The 17,335-nt window shown below is 46.2% G+C and overlaps 1 protein-coding gene across 1 annotated transcript in view; it reads left to right on the top strand.

Moving 5' to 3' along the window:
• The window catches only part of DSCAML1 (DS cell adhesion molecule like 1), a 327,482-nt gene that overhangs the window by 281,026 nt on the left and 29,121 nt on the right, over nucleotides 1-17,335 (top strand). The window contains 4 exon segments of the mRNA XM_006912769.1: nucleotides 7,032-7,199; nucleotides 8,459-8,529; nucleotides 13,019-13,259; nucleotides 16,618-16,764. Coding sequence (XP_006912831.1) covers nucleotides 7,032-7,199; nucleotides 8,459-8,529; nucleotides 13,019-13,259; nucleotides 16,618-16,764 — 627 coding nt within the window.

The following is a 17,335-nucleotide window of genomic DNA, read 5'->3' on the forward strand; positions in this document are numbered from 1 at the left end:
AGGAGAAAAAAAGCCTTGCAAGAAAACCTACAAAAAAAAAAAAAAAAAAAAAAAAAAAGAGGCATAGGTGTTCATGTTTCTACCTGCGTACAAATCTCTGGACAGTGCAGGAGGAATGGGCAGCAGTGGGGTGGTCGCCTTGAGAGGGCACCTGGATGGCACCAATGCAAGATCGAGAGGAAAACATGCTTCTCATTCTGGATCCTTCTGTACCTTTTGATTTTGATACCATAAGCCTGTATAAACTTTCCAAAATCATTTTAAAATAAAACACAACAAAGAATCTAGAGAACTCAGCCCTCCCTAGCCTCCCTTTTCTTGCCAACTCTAACTCATCTTTTAGGCCTCAGAGTGGGTCCAAGGTTTTGTTCCCACCCCCTGCCCCGAAGTCTTCCATATTCTTCCTGGATCCCTTAGCACAGTATGTGATCATTGGCTGGCTGGCTGTTCTCACCTCTGGATGGTCCAAGTTCTACTCCCTGCTGTTTTCCCAGCACCTGGCACAGCACCCGCCACATAGTAGATGCTCCACAAATGGTTGTTGAGTGAGTGGAAATGAGACACAGTAAAGCAAATCTCCTAGCTGTGTATTTACCTCTGGAGAAGCAGATCCAGGGCACTGGGTCAGTCATCTTTGATACAGGTTTCTACGAAGAGGGTCCCGGCCCTCAGAAGCTTACAGTCTAGTTGGGGAGAAAAGTCAGGCTGCAGCCAGCCACCCAGGAGTTTACCCTGCGTGCAAGAGGAGGGCTGCAGAGAGAAAGAGGGCTTGCCTCCAACAGGGGTCAACAGGGAAGCATCTCTCCGTTCCTACAGAGGCTACATTGAGCTGTGTCTTAAAGATTGAGAGGTAATGGGCTAGATTCAAGGAAAAAGAAGGGCAGAGCCTGAACAAGGCATGGTGCAGCCCATGGAGTGACACATCTAGCAGAGGGTTCACAGATCCACTTCCCAAGCATTAAAACTAAAAAATGCTCTGGGGCCAGCTTGAGAAGGGTCCTCTGGGCTGAGCCTTCGCTTTGTTGTGGAAAGTCATTGAGAGCCACTGACAATGGCTAAGCTCCCAGAGGGAGACTGAAGCAACATGGCACTGTGGAAAAATTCATCTGGCACCCGAGGGAAGGAGGGGAGATTAGCAAGGAGGCTGCTAAAGCCCTGCAGCTGGGGCAAGGTGATGATGAGCAGCAGGGCCTCTGTGGAGACAAAGAGCAAGGAGAGGAGGGGGTCTGACTGTGTCCATCTCACACCTTAGGACTTTCTGAGGCTGGGCACGAGCTGCCCAGGAGCCAGACAGGAAGGGCTAGGTCTGTATGCAGGCTCACATTTCCACGTGGTAGTGCTCGCTCCGTCTCCCTGCCCGGCTGATACAGTTGGCAGGGCTCTGTTCATGTTGGCGGGTGGAGAGTGGATGCCTGGGCTGTCACTCCTACCGCTCCCCTACTGCTCCTCATAACTACCTCTCTGCCCTCCTCCCCTATGCTACCCCGCTGCCCTCTCTCCCTCCACTGTCCACTCTCTAATGTGTGGAAACCTTTCCTGGGGCACCAGTCAGCAGAGTGAAGCTGAGAACATCACACATCTGGAGAGCAATGCAGAAGGAGAAGTGGGCATGGAAGACGTAATTTTCAGAGAGTGTCCGCATCTTCCCCCAACCCCCTTGGCTCCCCTGCAAGATAAAGAACCGCCATACTCCACTCTAGAGCCGGGGTGCCAGGAAGGATGGACAGGGTAGAGGGAGAGATAATGAAAACTCAACCTCAGAGTCTCCCTTCAACAAGGGCTTTGCACTTATAAAGTAAATCACAGGATCAAGAGCACAGAGGAGCCAGCTGGTCCTGCCCCCTGCCTTTGGCTTGGACTGCTCCAGACCATCCCACTCACGCGGGCATCTGTCCAGGCATTTAAGAAAAGGAGTTCCATGAGAACTGCAGGGGTCACCATTGGGGTCAGTCAGAGGCCAGGAGCACAACGCAGCTTCTTCATTGTCCTAAGGTGGGAATGGCGATGCCTCCCTTGCAGGATTGTTTTGAGGATTAAAGACAAACCAACTAGCACTGGGCTGTTGTAAACCACTAATAAATGCAAGTTTCTCTCCCGCTTCTAACTCAAATACCTCATCTGACAAGTTACAGTCCTTTGGGAATTACAGGCTGAAATACATGTGTCTGTCAGTCAGCAACATGTACTGAGTGCCATCATTTTTTGCAGAATCATGCACCAGCCATGTGGTAGGAAAGGAAAAGAAATAGGAGACAGAGTGTTGCTCTTGGAGCTTACAATGCAATCGTAAAACAATTGTGAAACATACACTGTGCACGCACACACAGGCACACACGCACTTTCAGCACCATTACAAAGCACTATGCAATCACAAGTAATACACCACAAACTACATTACATGAGAACTGAAAAAGGTATCCTAGGGAACAGATGGGCAACTCAAAGGAGGGGGGTGTGCACGTGCATGGTTGTGCATAAATGTGTGTGTGTGTGTGTGTGTGTGTGTGTGTCTAAGTAGACCTTTTTCCTGCATGTGAAATAGTGGAACAAGAACCATTGCCAAAGCAGGAGACAGGGTGCCCAAGTGTCAGAACTGGGTGATCTTCAGCAAGCTATGTCATGTCTTTCAGCGTTTCTTTGTCTATCAAATGGAGACAATAACACCCACTTATCAGGGGGTTGTAAGGATTAAGTGGGTGTGGTGACATGTAGAATTGTCTAGCTCAGAGCCTGGCACATACTAACCCTCCACGGCTCTCCATCCTGTGCCTCTACTCTCCCTTCCCTCTTCCTCCTGCCCCAGGCCACACCCACCCCAGATCCAAACCATCTACTCCTGACCCCCCTCTTTGCCCCAACTGTGCCTTTGCCAGGTTTTCTGCCATGTTGCTCATCATGCTAATTTTCCAAGGGAAATTACCAAGTCTGCCCTTTCTAAGCCATCCGCTCACGCTGACTTCTCCTGGCCCCAGGCAGCAGAGTAATAATACATGAATGCTGAATGATAAATAGCACCGTCCACACAAATCTATCAGATGGCGCTGTGCAGATTTAAAAAATGCAGACACCACATTTCTCCCCTGTTCCCCAAGCAAAAAGAAGGGGTGGATTATTTGAGGACGGCCCTCCAAGCCCAGAAGGCAGAGTTGTGGCGCCAGCAGTCAGCCACCACGGGGTGAGCCAGCCTGGTGTGACGTGTCTTTCCATGTGTGCTGGAGTGTAGCTGTGAGCGGGACTGGTGTTGGGAGGCTGTGTGCAGTCGTTGTGACCCAGGGAACCTCTTCTCAGGGCTGCAGAGAGAGTGCCATAGGGGCTCAGAACCATGATGCCAGGAGAAAATCAGAGATGCAGAATGGATTTGTTTCTCTAGCACAAGCAGCTGAATGCTCCAGATGTGGCTTTTGTCCAGGCTGCTCCCCCTCCACAGTGAATGTATCTCCTGAAAAACCAAAGGCTCCAGGGTCCCTCCCAGCAAGCGCCCCACAGAGTAGAAGGCACTGACATCTCCCCAGCCACTGCCTTATTTTTTAAGAAAAATATTTTGCATCATAAACCCTTTGATGAAGAAAGGGAGAGAGAGCCCTTAATGAAATATGTTAATCTGGGCAAGCCAGGCTCATATGAAAGGGAATATTAAAAGAGACAATATTCACCAAAGCTAGTTCAGTACTCTGAGAGAGCTGAAAAGGAAAGGGAAGAATGTAGGGCCCCTGATTTCAACTATTCAGGGTCAGAGATATGGCAGCGATCAAGTTTGGAAAATCAGCTAGATGCCTCCAGATTTGACTCTGATGCATTAGCCTGAAAGAGTTGTGGAGAGAGAGCTGTTTTGTGCCAACATCAAAGATGATTTGAGAACACAAGGTCAACTCCACCTGCAAATGACTGGAAAAAGCAGGGGAAAAGGGGCCACTCTCTGGGACATCCCCTCCTCCTAACCTTCCTGTGATTGGCAGCTGAGTGAGGCAAGGAAGGGAAAGGTAAAAAGTATTTACTGTGACTACAAAATGCAGAGAAACTCCAAGCCCAAAGTAAAAGACAAAAAAAAAAGAGGCTCTGATCTAAACCAACGATGAGCTTTAAGTACCCAACACATGCCAAGTTGGGGAGATGGGCTCAGTTTTAGACATAGCTCTTGCCTTCAGGGAGCTTAGCGTCCCCTTGGGTAATTGAAGATACTGTGCAATGAATAGGGGCTCCAAATGCTGTATGAGTGTAGAGAAGAGTGATGAAAGATGAGGCTGGAAAGGCGTACACGGCCAGATGTTGCAGGACCTAGGTCATGTAAGAAATTTTGTCTTTATCCTAAGAACAAGGAAAATGTATTGAAGAGTCCTATGCAAGAGAATAGCAGTTTCAGATTTGTGCTTTGGGAAGACCACTCTCAATGCCAGGATAGTGTTAGGCCTGTAAGAGGTGCCAATCATATTTGTAGAGTGAGAGATGGCTGCAATGTGGAAAACAGATGGAAGGGGGCACACCGTGGGTTCTGGGAGGCTAGCTAGTTAGGATGTCATTTCCAAGTGGCTTGGCCTGGGGTAGGGATGGAGATGGAGGAAAGTGGAGAGATTCAAGAGGTACATGAGATGCAAAAGCTATAGGACTTGATAGGCAGGGAAATAAAGAGAAGAGTCAAGAACAACACCTAAGTTTCTGGCACAACATGATGGATGGTGGTGCCATTTCTTGAGACAAGGAACCCAGAAAGTTAATGGGTTTACAGGGTGTATGGTCAATACTCTGTCTTGGACATGTTGAGTGTGTGTGAGGTGTCTTTGAAACATCCGAGAGGAGAAGTCAAGTAAACAGTTGAGCTTTAAGGATCTGGAGTTCAAAAGAGAGATCCAAGCTGAATACAAATCTGTGAGTTATCTGTGTACAGGTGGAAATAAAAGCCATAGGTAAGAAAAGTGTTTAGAGTGAGAGAAGGAGAGCCTAGGATGGACCCTTGCAGAATAAACCATTAATGGTAGGGTAGGGAAGATGCACCTGCAAAGTAGACAGCAAAAATAAAATGACCCAAGAGACTGGAGAAAAGCTGGGAAATGTTTTATCAGGGAACCCAAGGGAAGAGTGTTTCAAGAAGGGAGAAGTTCAAGTGCTGAACATACCTGAGAAACCAAGTGAGAAATTAGGCTTGGTTACATGGTGGTCACCTATACTGTGGATTTATGGCACTGATGTTTTGTGTGGGATGAGGAGTAAATAGTGAATGTTTACATTTTCCAGCATGCACCTGAGCATCACAGATGCTTGGTAAACATTAGCATCACTTTTCCTTAGACCCACTGTGTGCTGACACATCATGTGGGTCTCTTGCCTCTGCCTGCACTCATCAATTATGAATGCACTGACTCTTGACCACTGTTTCCCTTATGTAAACATGGCAAATCAAGAATGATGTGTGAGCTGGCACCAGCTCTTAGGATGCCACAGAGACAAGTGAACACCTACCTCCATGTTGCTAGTCCATTCTCTCCTAAACCAAAAGACGCCCACAGCAGACTGGAGCTTACCTATTTGCAATTCTGGCTTAACCTGACAGTCACAGAGTGACTCTCCTGGTGGTTGGGGTGTTTTAAATAAAAGACAAGCACAAAATGTGTTCATGAGCATCCACAGCCGGCCGTTTGTGACTTTGGCTCATGAAACCAAAGAATTAAATGCAAAACTGCAGATGGGGAGCTGGGACAGTGCCTTTCACAGATGACGAGGCTGCACTGCTAAAAATGGTATTTTGAAAAACATCTAAATCTCAGTTAACCAGAATCTGGAAGAATAGGATAGTCTCTCCTGTAGGTTATGATGTTTTGACAGCTTTAAAAACAAACAAACAAACAAACAAAAAACAAAAAACAGAAAACAAAAAATACCTCTTCCTAAAAATCTTTCTAGAATGTGCTAGCCTTCTTTCCTGATTTATTCTACTATTTCCTGATTAATTCTACTGAGAATTTTCAGATCCTCTACTGTAGATTTAAAAGGAATGGAAAATTAGACTGAATACGACATCAGGACATGACTTAGGAAGATTTTTAAGCCCTGCTATCAGCTTGTGTCCTTGTGCTTTGCCTTATTTTATTTTATTTTCAAAGTGGAGTGCCAATAAAGTGATCTAGTTATGAATTCTAGCTGAGGCATTGCTGTAACTGAAACCCTTTCCCATTTTTTTCTGGAATCTCCCAGTAGGTGCACAGCAAAAATATATATATACTAAAAGAATGACTGAATTCCTCTGGAGATTCAGAGTGCTTACTGTCACGGTATCCCTGGCACTTTTCTGGTATTTTTCATGTTCTACGATTTTGCTAAACATTAGCCCTGGAATGGGCTGCTAGTTCCCCCAGATAAATCAGGGACATGCTAATCCTTTTGTTGGCCTGACCCTAAAGACTCAGACACCATTCTCCTGATGGTGAGAGAAGAGGGTGGGGTTAGACTGGGGATTCTGGCACAAGGTCTGTCTCCCCTCCAAGTCAGACTCAAAACTACCCCCACACCAGTGCACAAGGGAAGGAAGTACAAGAGCATACAAAGAGAAGGAGAAAGGGAGAGAAGACTTGGCTTCCCTCTTTGCACTGGGACTATTAGTGGATGGGGTATCTCACACTTAAAACAAGTCACTGATGTGGTATGAGAAACCAGGTGGATGGGCACTGACCAATCAGACCCTCAGGGACAACAAGCAAATGGCGACCTTGGAAAGGACCTTGGGTAACATTTCATCTGACCCCCATCTGAGGTTTGAGTTTGCAAGCTGGCCTAGGGCAGAGGAGAATCAGACTTCCTGGCTTTTCCATCCATTGCATTTGCTGTTCACGTCCTCAGGCATCCCTTGGTCTCTTTGAGCTTCATGGAACATACCCCTTGCATTCTATACAGTTAAGGCCTGTAGCCTCCTCACTGCAGTCTACATGAGCTAGACCTCTCCTGGACAACAAAGTCAAGATTGGGATGTGTTCATGCTTGAGACTGGGGAGGAGTCTTGAAATTTGACTGGCTGTGGTTTGAAAAGGGTGTTCTGTCTGCAGATTCCTGGGACTTCAAACAGTCTACACGCAACATCTCTCCCACCATCAACCAGGCCAACATTGTGGACTTGCATCCAGCATCCGTGTACAGCATCCGCATGTACTCCTTCAATAAGATTGGCCGCAGTGAGCCGAGCAAGGAGCTCACTATCAGCACTGAGGAGGCCGGTGAGCACCTCACCCTGCTGCCCCTGCCCATGGTCTCAGCAAGCAGGGCCGTGTGGGGCCCAAACCGACCCTGTTCACTGGCAGTGGGCTTGCAATTAGAAGGGGGAAGACAAGAACCCAAGGTATTTGTTCATGTCTGCCTCTGGATCATTGGAGGCTCTGCTGCTTGACTTTTCCCAGATGGGGTTCTACACTGTGGGCTTCTGGGAGCTGTCCATGGTTCTTTCCCCCCCACTCCTTGGGTCCTAGCCTGTCTGATGAACTCAGAAGCGCTAGATATGCAAAGGATGGGTTACTAGTGCCCTGGATTACTTTCCATTACTTTTGTCATGGAGTTTTCTGAAAGTTTAAAAAATATCTCTGTTGCTATATTTTCTCTCATTTATTATTGTGAAATTTAAAATAATGCAAAAAGTACATATATATGTACAGTTTTACAAATAATGTAAAGTAAAACCTAGAATAACCAAAACACATTATCAATTATCAGCATGCCAGAGGTTATCCCTAAGCCCCTTCCCAGTCATAATCCCACCCCTCCCCCATGAAGTAACTAGTATCTTAACTTTCTTGCTTTTCTTTTTTATTTTGTCACCACAATGGATGTACATATAAACCATACATTTAATTTTGCCTATTTTCCAATAGAATGCATTCATGAAATCATACTTTATATATTCTTTTGTTTATTCCTTGTTTTAATCAAAAAGTTTTTGCAAGCTTCATGTTGTTAGCACAGCTGTATCATTTTTGCGTTTTCAGTGCTGTATAGGATTCCGTTTCATGACTATATCATAGTTCATTTGTCCATTCTATTGCAGATGGATATTTGTTGTTTACAGTTTGAAGCTGTGAGCATTTGTGTATTTATATGCTAGTACACAGGTTCACAAATTTCTCTGAATATAAGCAGTTGTAGAATTAAGATATCAGACGAGCATATTTCTATTTTTAACAAAAAATGCCAAAATGTCTTCCAAAGTGTTGTACCAACTTGCTGTCCCATGATCGGTGTATAAGAGTTCTTAACACTGCACACCTTTACCTACACTTTATACCATCAAACTTTTTCTTAAAAGATCATGGAGAATAAAGAGGCAACATAAATCCTATGATTGTTTCAGGGAGACTCAAACAAAAGTCCTCTGCTTCTACAGATGGGCATTTCCTTTCTGTCCCTCTCAGGAGGAAAAGAGTAAGAATGTAGGACTCTCTTCTTCTAACACTTGACTCATAATGTTCTTCCCCTCACCTCCCAGCTCCTGATGGGCCCCCTATAGATGTCACCTTGCAGCCAGTGACCTCACAGAGCATCCAAGTGACATGGAAGGTAAGTGAGATTGAATATCTCCCCTGAGATGCCTCCTTGTCTCCTCCCTCCTCAGTCCAGGAATGAAGCCCCAGCAGGCTAGCAAGTTCTGGTCTTTTATCATGCCCATGCCTGTTTTTTGCTAAACCCAATGATGTTGGAGGAAAGGAGAAGGAGGAAGATACAGGAGCAGATCCCCCACTGATCCACTTCTTTCTCCACCCTGAATCTCTAATGGAGATCTGTGTGTGGGGTGGGATGAAGAACTTGGCAATACCAAGTAGGAAAGATGGTTTTGCCACCACACTGGCCTGTCTGCCAAACCCTGCACATTGTGATAGGTTGCGAGTTGGATTTGATTTTGTGCAAAGTTCAAGATGACCCTGTGGATGATGAGAGACAGGACAGGATGAAAATAACTGCCCTCCTTATCTCTGAGTGTGGGAGAGCTATAGAGAAAACAGATCAGTATGTGCAGTCATTTCTAAGGGATGGAAACTTATAAAATCTAGAGGGCGTCTGAAGAATCTGTCTCTTAAGGAAAATCATAGAGAAGATTCCACAGTTGGGCAGAGAAATAGATCAGAACAACTTTGTACAGGACCAAGAAACAATTTACTGGGTAACTTCTCTGTCCCTGCCATGGACAGAGAAGAGTTGGCTTCCTATTGCACTGCATTTTCTAGTGTCCAAATATTTTCTTACACTAATTTACGTGACCCTCTGTTTCTGTGGATTAGAGTGGACAGAGGTATTTGCATCCCCATCCATCAGAGGAGACCATGGTGTAGAGATGCTAGGTGACATTTGCCCACAACCATTCAAGTAGTGATAGGTGCAGGACTTAAACACACATAGTCTGGAGCCCCGGCCCAGTCTCCCCACCGTAGCCTGATGCATGAAGTTCACGAACAGAGAGCATTCTTGGGCCCACCTGTGTTCTTCTGGGAGCTTTCTCACATCAACAGTGGGACTTGGGGATTTGCTGCATCTACATCTGGGATCGAATGTCCAAAATCATTTTCTGACTCTAATTCCTGATAGGAAAAGTCCAGGAGCTTTAGTCTTCTTTATGGGCCTTTCAGAAAGGTAGGCTTGAGAATGGAAGAGATTCAGAAGAACATGGTGGAATTTTCCTTAAAAAGACTGCACACACACATGCGCACAATACGTCATAGCCTGGTTCCTTCCTCCCCTAGAGAAATGACCAGGACAAAAGTGAGGCAGAGGCTAGACAGTTGGTCCTTCCTGGGGACTAGCCCACTTGTAGATACCTGGAGCCATGATTCCCACCTATATTCAGATCTGGGCTCCAGTGCTTTCCTCAGAAACTGGCGGTAAAGAGTCTAATCCCCAAGTCTCATCTGCATACTGGCTCTGGGCCCCTTTCCTAGAAACACCCTGAGAAAGCCAGGAGATGGGGGCGAGAATGAATAAATATGTAAAACACTGAAACATTTGGCTACAAAGTTCTGAACTGGAGGTCAATAAAAATTTAGAATCAGATTTATTTCTCCAAATTCTCATAATGAAAAATAAAATTGGTTAGAAAGTTAGAAGTTCAGAATGAACTAGCCTGTCAATAAATTTTGGGCTGACTTCTCAGGGGATTTTTTTTAACACCAAGAAACAGATTAATGAAAAATAAAGATTCACTTGAAAGATAAGTCACTTCATTTTAAGACTCTTTCCACGAGATGGATCACCACTGCTTTATGACATAAATTTGTAATCAGCCCTATTGATTTCTTAATGCTTCAGAGAAATATTGTTAAGATTGATTTAAATCCTGAGTGTGCCTTTGGGGTAGGAGAGAAAGAGAGAGAGAGAGAGAGAGAGAGAGAGAGAGAGAGAGAGAGAGCGCGAGCACGATCTCGAGATTCATACAAATATGTGAGTATATATGTATGTAGCAGGTTATGCCTGGATGCCTATCCATGGCCTCTGCCAGTATATGTTGATGTGAATGAAGTTCGTATGGTTCTGTGTACAGGTGTATATTGTGGTATAGGTGGCTCTGGGTATGTAGGCATGTGTGTCATTGTCTAATGATATATATATCAGAATGTGTGTCAGTATGGATGTGTGTATGTAATATGATAGTATATGTCTATGTGAAGACAAGAGTATCTTGAAGATGTGTTTGTGTCCAGAATAGATGTCTATCTGTGTGTGTGAATGTGCATAGGCATATGTGTGCAGATACAAGACCCAGATTCAGAAAGTTGCCTACTTACAAGCTAGCAAACAGGACTGCCCAAGTGCAGAGAGAAACATTATTCAGGCATTAACAAAAAGTCAAGTCAAGTAAATACACACACATACCTATTTTGTGAGTTCAAAACAATTATGTTAAATTAAAAACTTCATTTTATTGAATTAACAGTGAGCTTAAAAATGCAGTTCATTTAAAACATTCATTGAATTAAAAAAAAACAGTGGGACTGTTTTACTAACTTAATTGTTTTTGATCTCACTATTTTTTAGTACAATAAAAGGTGAGCTTTTAAATTAACTTCATTGTTTCTAAAACTCTGATTCAAGCTGTTTTTATATGCACTAAAGTGGATGCTCTCTCTCAATTTATAGATGGGCAAGCCTACTCTTTAAAGGATCCAGTTTCTATTTATGGATCTAGATGCATCTGGCGGGGGGTAGGTGTGTGGATTAGGATGTTTGCTTTGATGGGTCTGGATGTGCACGTTCATGGTTCTGGATGTGAGGAGATATATTGGGATCTTGTGTGTGTGCATGTGTGTGAATATGTGTGAAGTGAATGTATCAGGGTTCAAGCTTGGGGTGAGAATGTTTTTCAGCCCCCAGACTGATGCCAGTGGAGTTTTCTCCATTCACCTGGCTAACTGGGATCAGTCCTTCATTCCTGCCAGCCAAGCCAGAGCTCCGAAACGCCCCCTTCCCACCCATGTGTCCTCGTTCATCTCTGTTCCTCCATTTAGGAGCTGGCTTCAGGCATCAGCCCCCAACACACCCCAGCTCTTGGCCAGGATGTCCAGGGCAATCCAGCTGCATGCTCCAAGAGGGCTGGGCCCACACAAAAGTCAAAGGACTCTTTTTTTTAACTTGTAAAACATATGTACCATTTTACATACATAAAATTTACCATTTTAACCATGTTTATTTATACGGTTCAGTGGCATAAAGTACATCCACAATGTTATGCAACCATTGCCACTCTCCTTTTCCAGAATTTTTCATCATCCCGAACAGAAACCCTGTGCCCATTAAACAATAACTCCCCACCAACCCCAAACCAGCTCCTCTATTCTACTTTCTGTCTCTATGAATTTGCCTATTCTAGGTACTCCACAGAAGTAGTATTATGCAACATTTGTCCTTTGTGTCTAGCTTATTTCACTTAGTATAATATTTTCAAGGTCCATCCATGTCGTAGCATATATCAGAATTTCCTTTCTTTTTAAGGTTGAATAATATTCCGTTGTATGGATATACCACATTTTGTTTATCCACTCATGTCGATAGACACCTGGGTTTCTTCTGCCTTTTGGCTGTTGTGAATAATGCTGCTCTGAACATGGGTGTACAGATATATGTTTGAGTCCCTGCTTTTAAGTCCTTTGGGTGTATACAAGGATGGAATTGCTGGATTCTATGTTTAACATTTTGAGGAAATGCCAAACTGTTTGCCAAACAGCTGTACCATTTTCCACCAGCAATGCACAATGGTTTCAAGTTCTCCATATCCTCCCCAACTTGTGCCACTTGTTATTTTCCTTTTTTTTTTTTTTTCATAATAGCGACTTAGTGGGTATGAAGTGGTATCTTGGGTTTCTTTCTTTTTATTCAAACTAATTGCTCACCTCTCTCTCCATCTGGTTACTTTTTGTCTTCTGTTCCATTTCTCCCAGGCCCCTGAGCCCATGCCAAATGGTATCCCTATTTATTCATTCATTCAATAAACATGTATCGAAGGCCTACTATAGGCCAGGCACCATTCTAGACACTGAGAAGATGGCAGGAAACAAAACAGATGACATCTTTATCCTCTAATGGAGACAGATAGTCCCACATAAGTAAAATATATAGAATGTCAGATGATGCTAGTGCTATGGGGAAAAATAAAGCCGGAAGAAATGTCAAAAGTACTGGACAAAGGGCAGGGAGCAATCTGACATAAGAGGTTAAGGAAGGCCTCATTAAGAAGGGGGATTTCACCAAGGACAGCACAGAGGTGATGAGGCAAGCCATGCGATATCCAAGAAAAGAGTGTTCCCCAGGCGGTGCGAATAGCAAAAAGGCCAGTGTGCTGGGGTGTAGCAAGCACTGGAGAGAGGAGATGAGTTCAAGAGGATTAATGGGGGTCAGATCATATAAGGTTGTACAGCCATTTTAAGGACTTTGACTTTCACTCTGAGTGAGATGGGAGCCTTTGAAGAGCTGGGAGCAGAGGAGTGATGTAATTTGACTTTGGTTTTAAGAGCATCATCTCAGAGTGTCACTGTGTCTTTGTCTCCCCATCCCGTACTCACAGGCACCCAAGAAGGAGCTGCAGAATGGTGTCATCCGGGGCTACCAGATTGGCTACAGAGAGAACAGTCCTGGCAGCAATGGGCAGTACAGCATTGTGGAGATGAAAGCTACCGGGGACAGTGAGGTCTACACCCTGGACAATCTCAAGAAGTTTGCCCAATATGGGGTGGTGGTCCAAGCCTTCAATCGGGCTGGCACAGGGCCTTCGTCCAGTGAGATCAATGCCACCACCCTGGAGGATGGTGAGGGTCCCAGCAGAGGGTAGAGGGTGAAGATCCTGCCCATGGGCAGATCCAGGGCTGCCAGGGAGGGCTTGGGGCCCTTCCACTCACTCCTTGGCCCCATTATGGTCTTGTGGTCCACACGGCCTCCCTGGATCCTTCCATCTCCTCTTGCCCATTGGCTCCTTGAGAGGTGTTTGGTCCATTGAGTACCCCAGGCCTCTCAATCCTTTTGGCTGGCTCTCTAGCTATCACTTGCTTATGCTCTGCTCATCAGTCTGTTGACCTGTTGGCCAGTCTGAGCAGCTGTCTGTACACTCTACATCCATGCTTCTCCCTCTGCCTGTTCTTCCTCCCTCATTGTGGCCCTCACCCATCTCTCTTCCCATGCTTTTCCCTCCATACCTTGGGTCCTCTTTCTCCTCCCTTACAGCCTCCCAGATGAAAAGGGGGCAGAAGCCAAGTTACCTTTGTATTTCTGGGCTGGTAAAAGTCCACCATCTGTTTTAAGGACCTGAGATGTGACTGTGGAGTTAAGAAATCCCAAGATCATTGTGGCAGAGGATCTAGAGCCTGATCTTTAAAACTTAATTCTTTGATATCTAGAGAAAACTCCAAACTCTGATGAGTAAATTAAGGGGCTCAGTTTCTCCCAGGGGAGAAGGTCAGGAGGAAGCAGAAGCATGCTTGCTCTCCAAGCACAGAGAAGAGCAGCTGGTACCTGAGCCTGTGCAAGGTAGGGAGAGCAGATGTGACCCTTGGTGACCTCCAGAAATGGGTCTGGGCTGGCCACAGCCCCCCACCAAAGAGCAGAATAAAGAAGCACAGCATTCTCTCAAGCTTCCTTCTTGATGTTCTAGCCAAAAACCAGGGTCTGAGATTAAAACCTATTGCTGAGTCTGAGACTGCCCCCAGCAGAGGGAGGGGACTGACTGCCCTGAGAGCATAATGCCATTGCCCCTTATAATATCCAACATTCCACCATTAGTGAGTCATTCCTTTAGCTAAGCAATGCCCTACCTCTTCCCCTCAATATGAGGAAAGCCTTGGAAAGGAGGATGCATCAGGTCAGAAATACCTGAGAGCAAATTAGCTCATACCACTGGTTCTTAACTTTGGTTACAAATTGGAATTATCTGGAGAGCTTTAAAAATACTGATGCCCAGGCTTCATCCCCAGAGATTCTCATTTAGTTGCTCTGGGGCACAAGCTGGGCTTTGAGAAAGAGCAGACTTCTGTAGCCCCAGAGCGCTGGGCCCCTGGGGAAAAGGGAGAACACAAAAAAGAGGGAAAGGTGCATAGGAAGCAGAGAGTCACAGAGAAGCTCTGGAGGAGAGCTACACTGCAACCAGCTCCCCAACTCCGTCCCCCATGCCATATCCTCACCATCCCCCCTACTGGCCCCTCCCTTCTGTGATACTGGCCAAAGGCCTGGCTGCGGTGAGAAAGATCAGCTTGTCTTTAGTACCAGCAGTACAAATCCCAACTGGTGCCCTACCACAGTGCTTCTCCAACTTGTGTGCACATCAGAATCTCCTGGAGGGCTACAAACATTGCTGGGCCCTCCTGCTTCTGCTTCAGCAGTTCTGAGGTGGGGGCTGAAAATTTGTATTTCTAATAAATCCCCCCTATGATTCTGCTGGTGCTGGTGCAGGAAGAACCTGTGAGAACAAAGCACTAACAGCTAGGTCATTATCCATTAAAGGAGCCAAGGCTCACTGAAGTGAAGTAACCTGTCCAGAATCACCTGTCTGGCAAAGAACCAAGCTCAGATCAAAATCCAGGCCTGACCTTGATTCTTCCCACGCTCTTTCTACTTCACCCTGTGGTTACTCTCTTGCTTGAGAGTGAGGCTGGATGCAGGATGCTTGGGGAAGACACATCCAGGGGGAAGAGTTGTCCCAAGCTACACCAGAATGCCTTGACCAAACACTAAGCTCACGACCACCCAGGGCCATGCCAGGAAACAGCCAGGCCAGGCCTACCTTTGGCTTCCATCAGAGCACCACCTCCCTTGCTTTGGGGGTTGACAGGGGGTACCTGGAATTTCCAACAAGGAGAGATCAGCATGGGCTGTGGAGTCATTTTCCAAACAAAAGAGGAGAGGAGGAAGAAAGTTTCCAGCAGCATTTGCTCAGCAGTTTTTCATACTTAATTAAGGCCCTCGTTAGCCTGTCAGATCCTGATCGTTTCCTGGCAATATTAGCACTCCTCCTGGGGTATTCAAGGGCCCCTGCTTTAGCAATAGTGTCTTTTCCATAATTATATTACCTTCATTTTGTTCAAACGGGCGATCTGTATTAGTTTATTACACTGGGTCCCTAATTACATGGTGCTTATATTTTTACACCTAAGTAATATGAAACAATAATCATTCTCAAAGAGGATAGTTAAGATGATGTATTATCATTTAAATGCTCATAAAAATTAGAGTTGCCTCTTGTGGGGCAACGGGATCTAATTACCTTCCATCCAGCCTGTTCCTCTTTTCTCCCACTCAAAGCGAAGCAGACAGCACCTTTCCCTTTGCCCTCCACTTCTGGAAGCCAGTGGGAAGTGATACCCATGTCGTCCCTAGCCAAGGTGACTCCTGGGGCCTGGTGTCCCCACCCTCTGTCGTCTCAGAAAGTGTGAGCTGCACAGGGCCAACCTCAAGAGTGGAACTTAGTTTAAGCTCAAAAGTTTAACCCTCAGAGGGAGAGGGTTAAAGGGACGATGGACCACCTAAGTTGGTCTCAGAGAGTGTTTTCCCACCCAAGGCATTTGGGTGTGTTCATGCGCAGGGACAGGGACAAGGGTGTAATGGTCCCTGAAGTCCCAAAGGCATCTATAGAACCTCTTTTCCTCTTCACCGGGGTTAGCTGAGATTGTCTCTTTTTCTTTTCCTTCCCTTCAGCTTGGTACCAAGACACAAGGGTCCCTCAAGCCAGGCTTCAGCTCAGACGCCCTGGTCAGGTGCCTCCTAAGGGCTGACAGCCATCAGAGAAGATCATCAATTACAGATACTTCCAGGGCCACCTGGAGGTCTTCCAGGCTCTGCCACATTCAGCAGAGGTGGACTTCCTGGGCTGTGGTGCCCACTGGTGAATTCCCAGGGGCTCATGCCTAGAGTTCATCACCTTCTTCCCCCAACATTTACCCAGAACCAGGGACATGCCACCCGAGAGCAAGGAACCAAATCTGTAAAGATCTCTACCCAAATCTTTAGGAAAGAAGAGTTGGTTCACTTCCTGGTCCAAACTCTAATCACTGAGTCGAGAGGTCCTTCCACTTGTCTAACCTGGAGTTCCTCTGGCCGGGCAGCAGGGCCTGGTCTGAGACATTGTATGCTGCTATAATCCCCTGACTGGGCCCTTTGGTCTCCCCTCTCCCCATGCAGTGCCCAGCCAGCCCCCTGAGAATGTCCGGGCCTTGTCCATCACTTCTGATGTGGCCGTCATCTCCTGGTCGGAGCCCCCACGCAGCACTCTCAATGGAGTCCTCAAAGGCTATCGGGTCATCTTCTGGTCACTCTACATTGATGGGGGTGAGTCTGCTGGGAGTGATGGCTGGGTCTCAGGATGAGAGGTACAGTATAGTGGGGGTCTGCGTCCATGCTTACTTAGAGCTGGGCATCTTCCCATGGGATGTCAAGTGGAAGTGCAGCCCCCTCTTCTGCACATATTATCCCAGGCCAGAGCCAGGGGTCAGGGTCACCTCTCTGGTGGAGGGAGGGACACCAGCTGCTCCTAGACAGCAGTCTGTTTGGGAATAACTTGAGAAGTGATGGGGCATATTTGCTTTTCTAATGTCATGTGTTGATATTTGGCCTTTATGGCCATATCAGTCAGGGTCCCAGTAGGGAAGAGTTGGCACACTCAAAGGGGGCAGTTGAAGAGAGCTTAATGAAGCACTGCTTTCAGAGGGATATGAAGGGAGGCACTTGAGACTAGCACCAGCAGGAAGCTGTCACCATCTAGGGCTAAAGGAGCAAGAGGAGGAAGCAGGGAAGAACCTAGGAGAGCTGCCCATTGCCAGCCAGTGAGACAAGCAGTGTGTGCAGAGGAGCTGCACAGCACCTGGAGGAGGGCAGACAGAAGCCTGTGTGGAACTGGGAG

The sequence above is a fragment of the Pteropus alecto genome, unplaced genomic scaffold (genome assembly GCF_000325575.1).
Source record: "Pteropus alecto unplaced genomic scaffold, ASM32557v1 scaffold224, whole genome shotgun sequence".
NCBI lineage: Eukaryota > Metazoa > Chordata > Mammalia > Chiroptera > Pteropodidae > Pteropus > Pteropus alecto.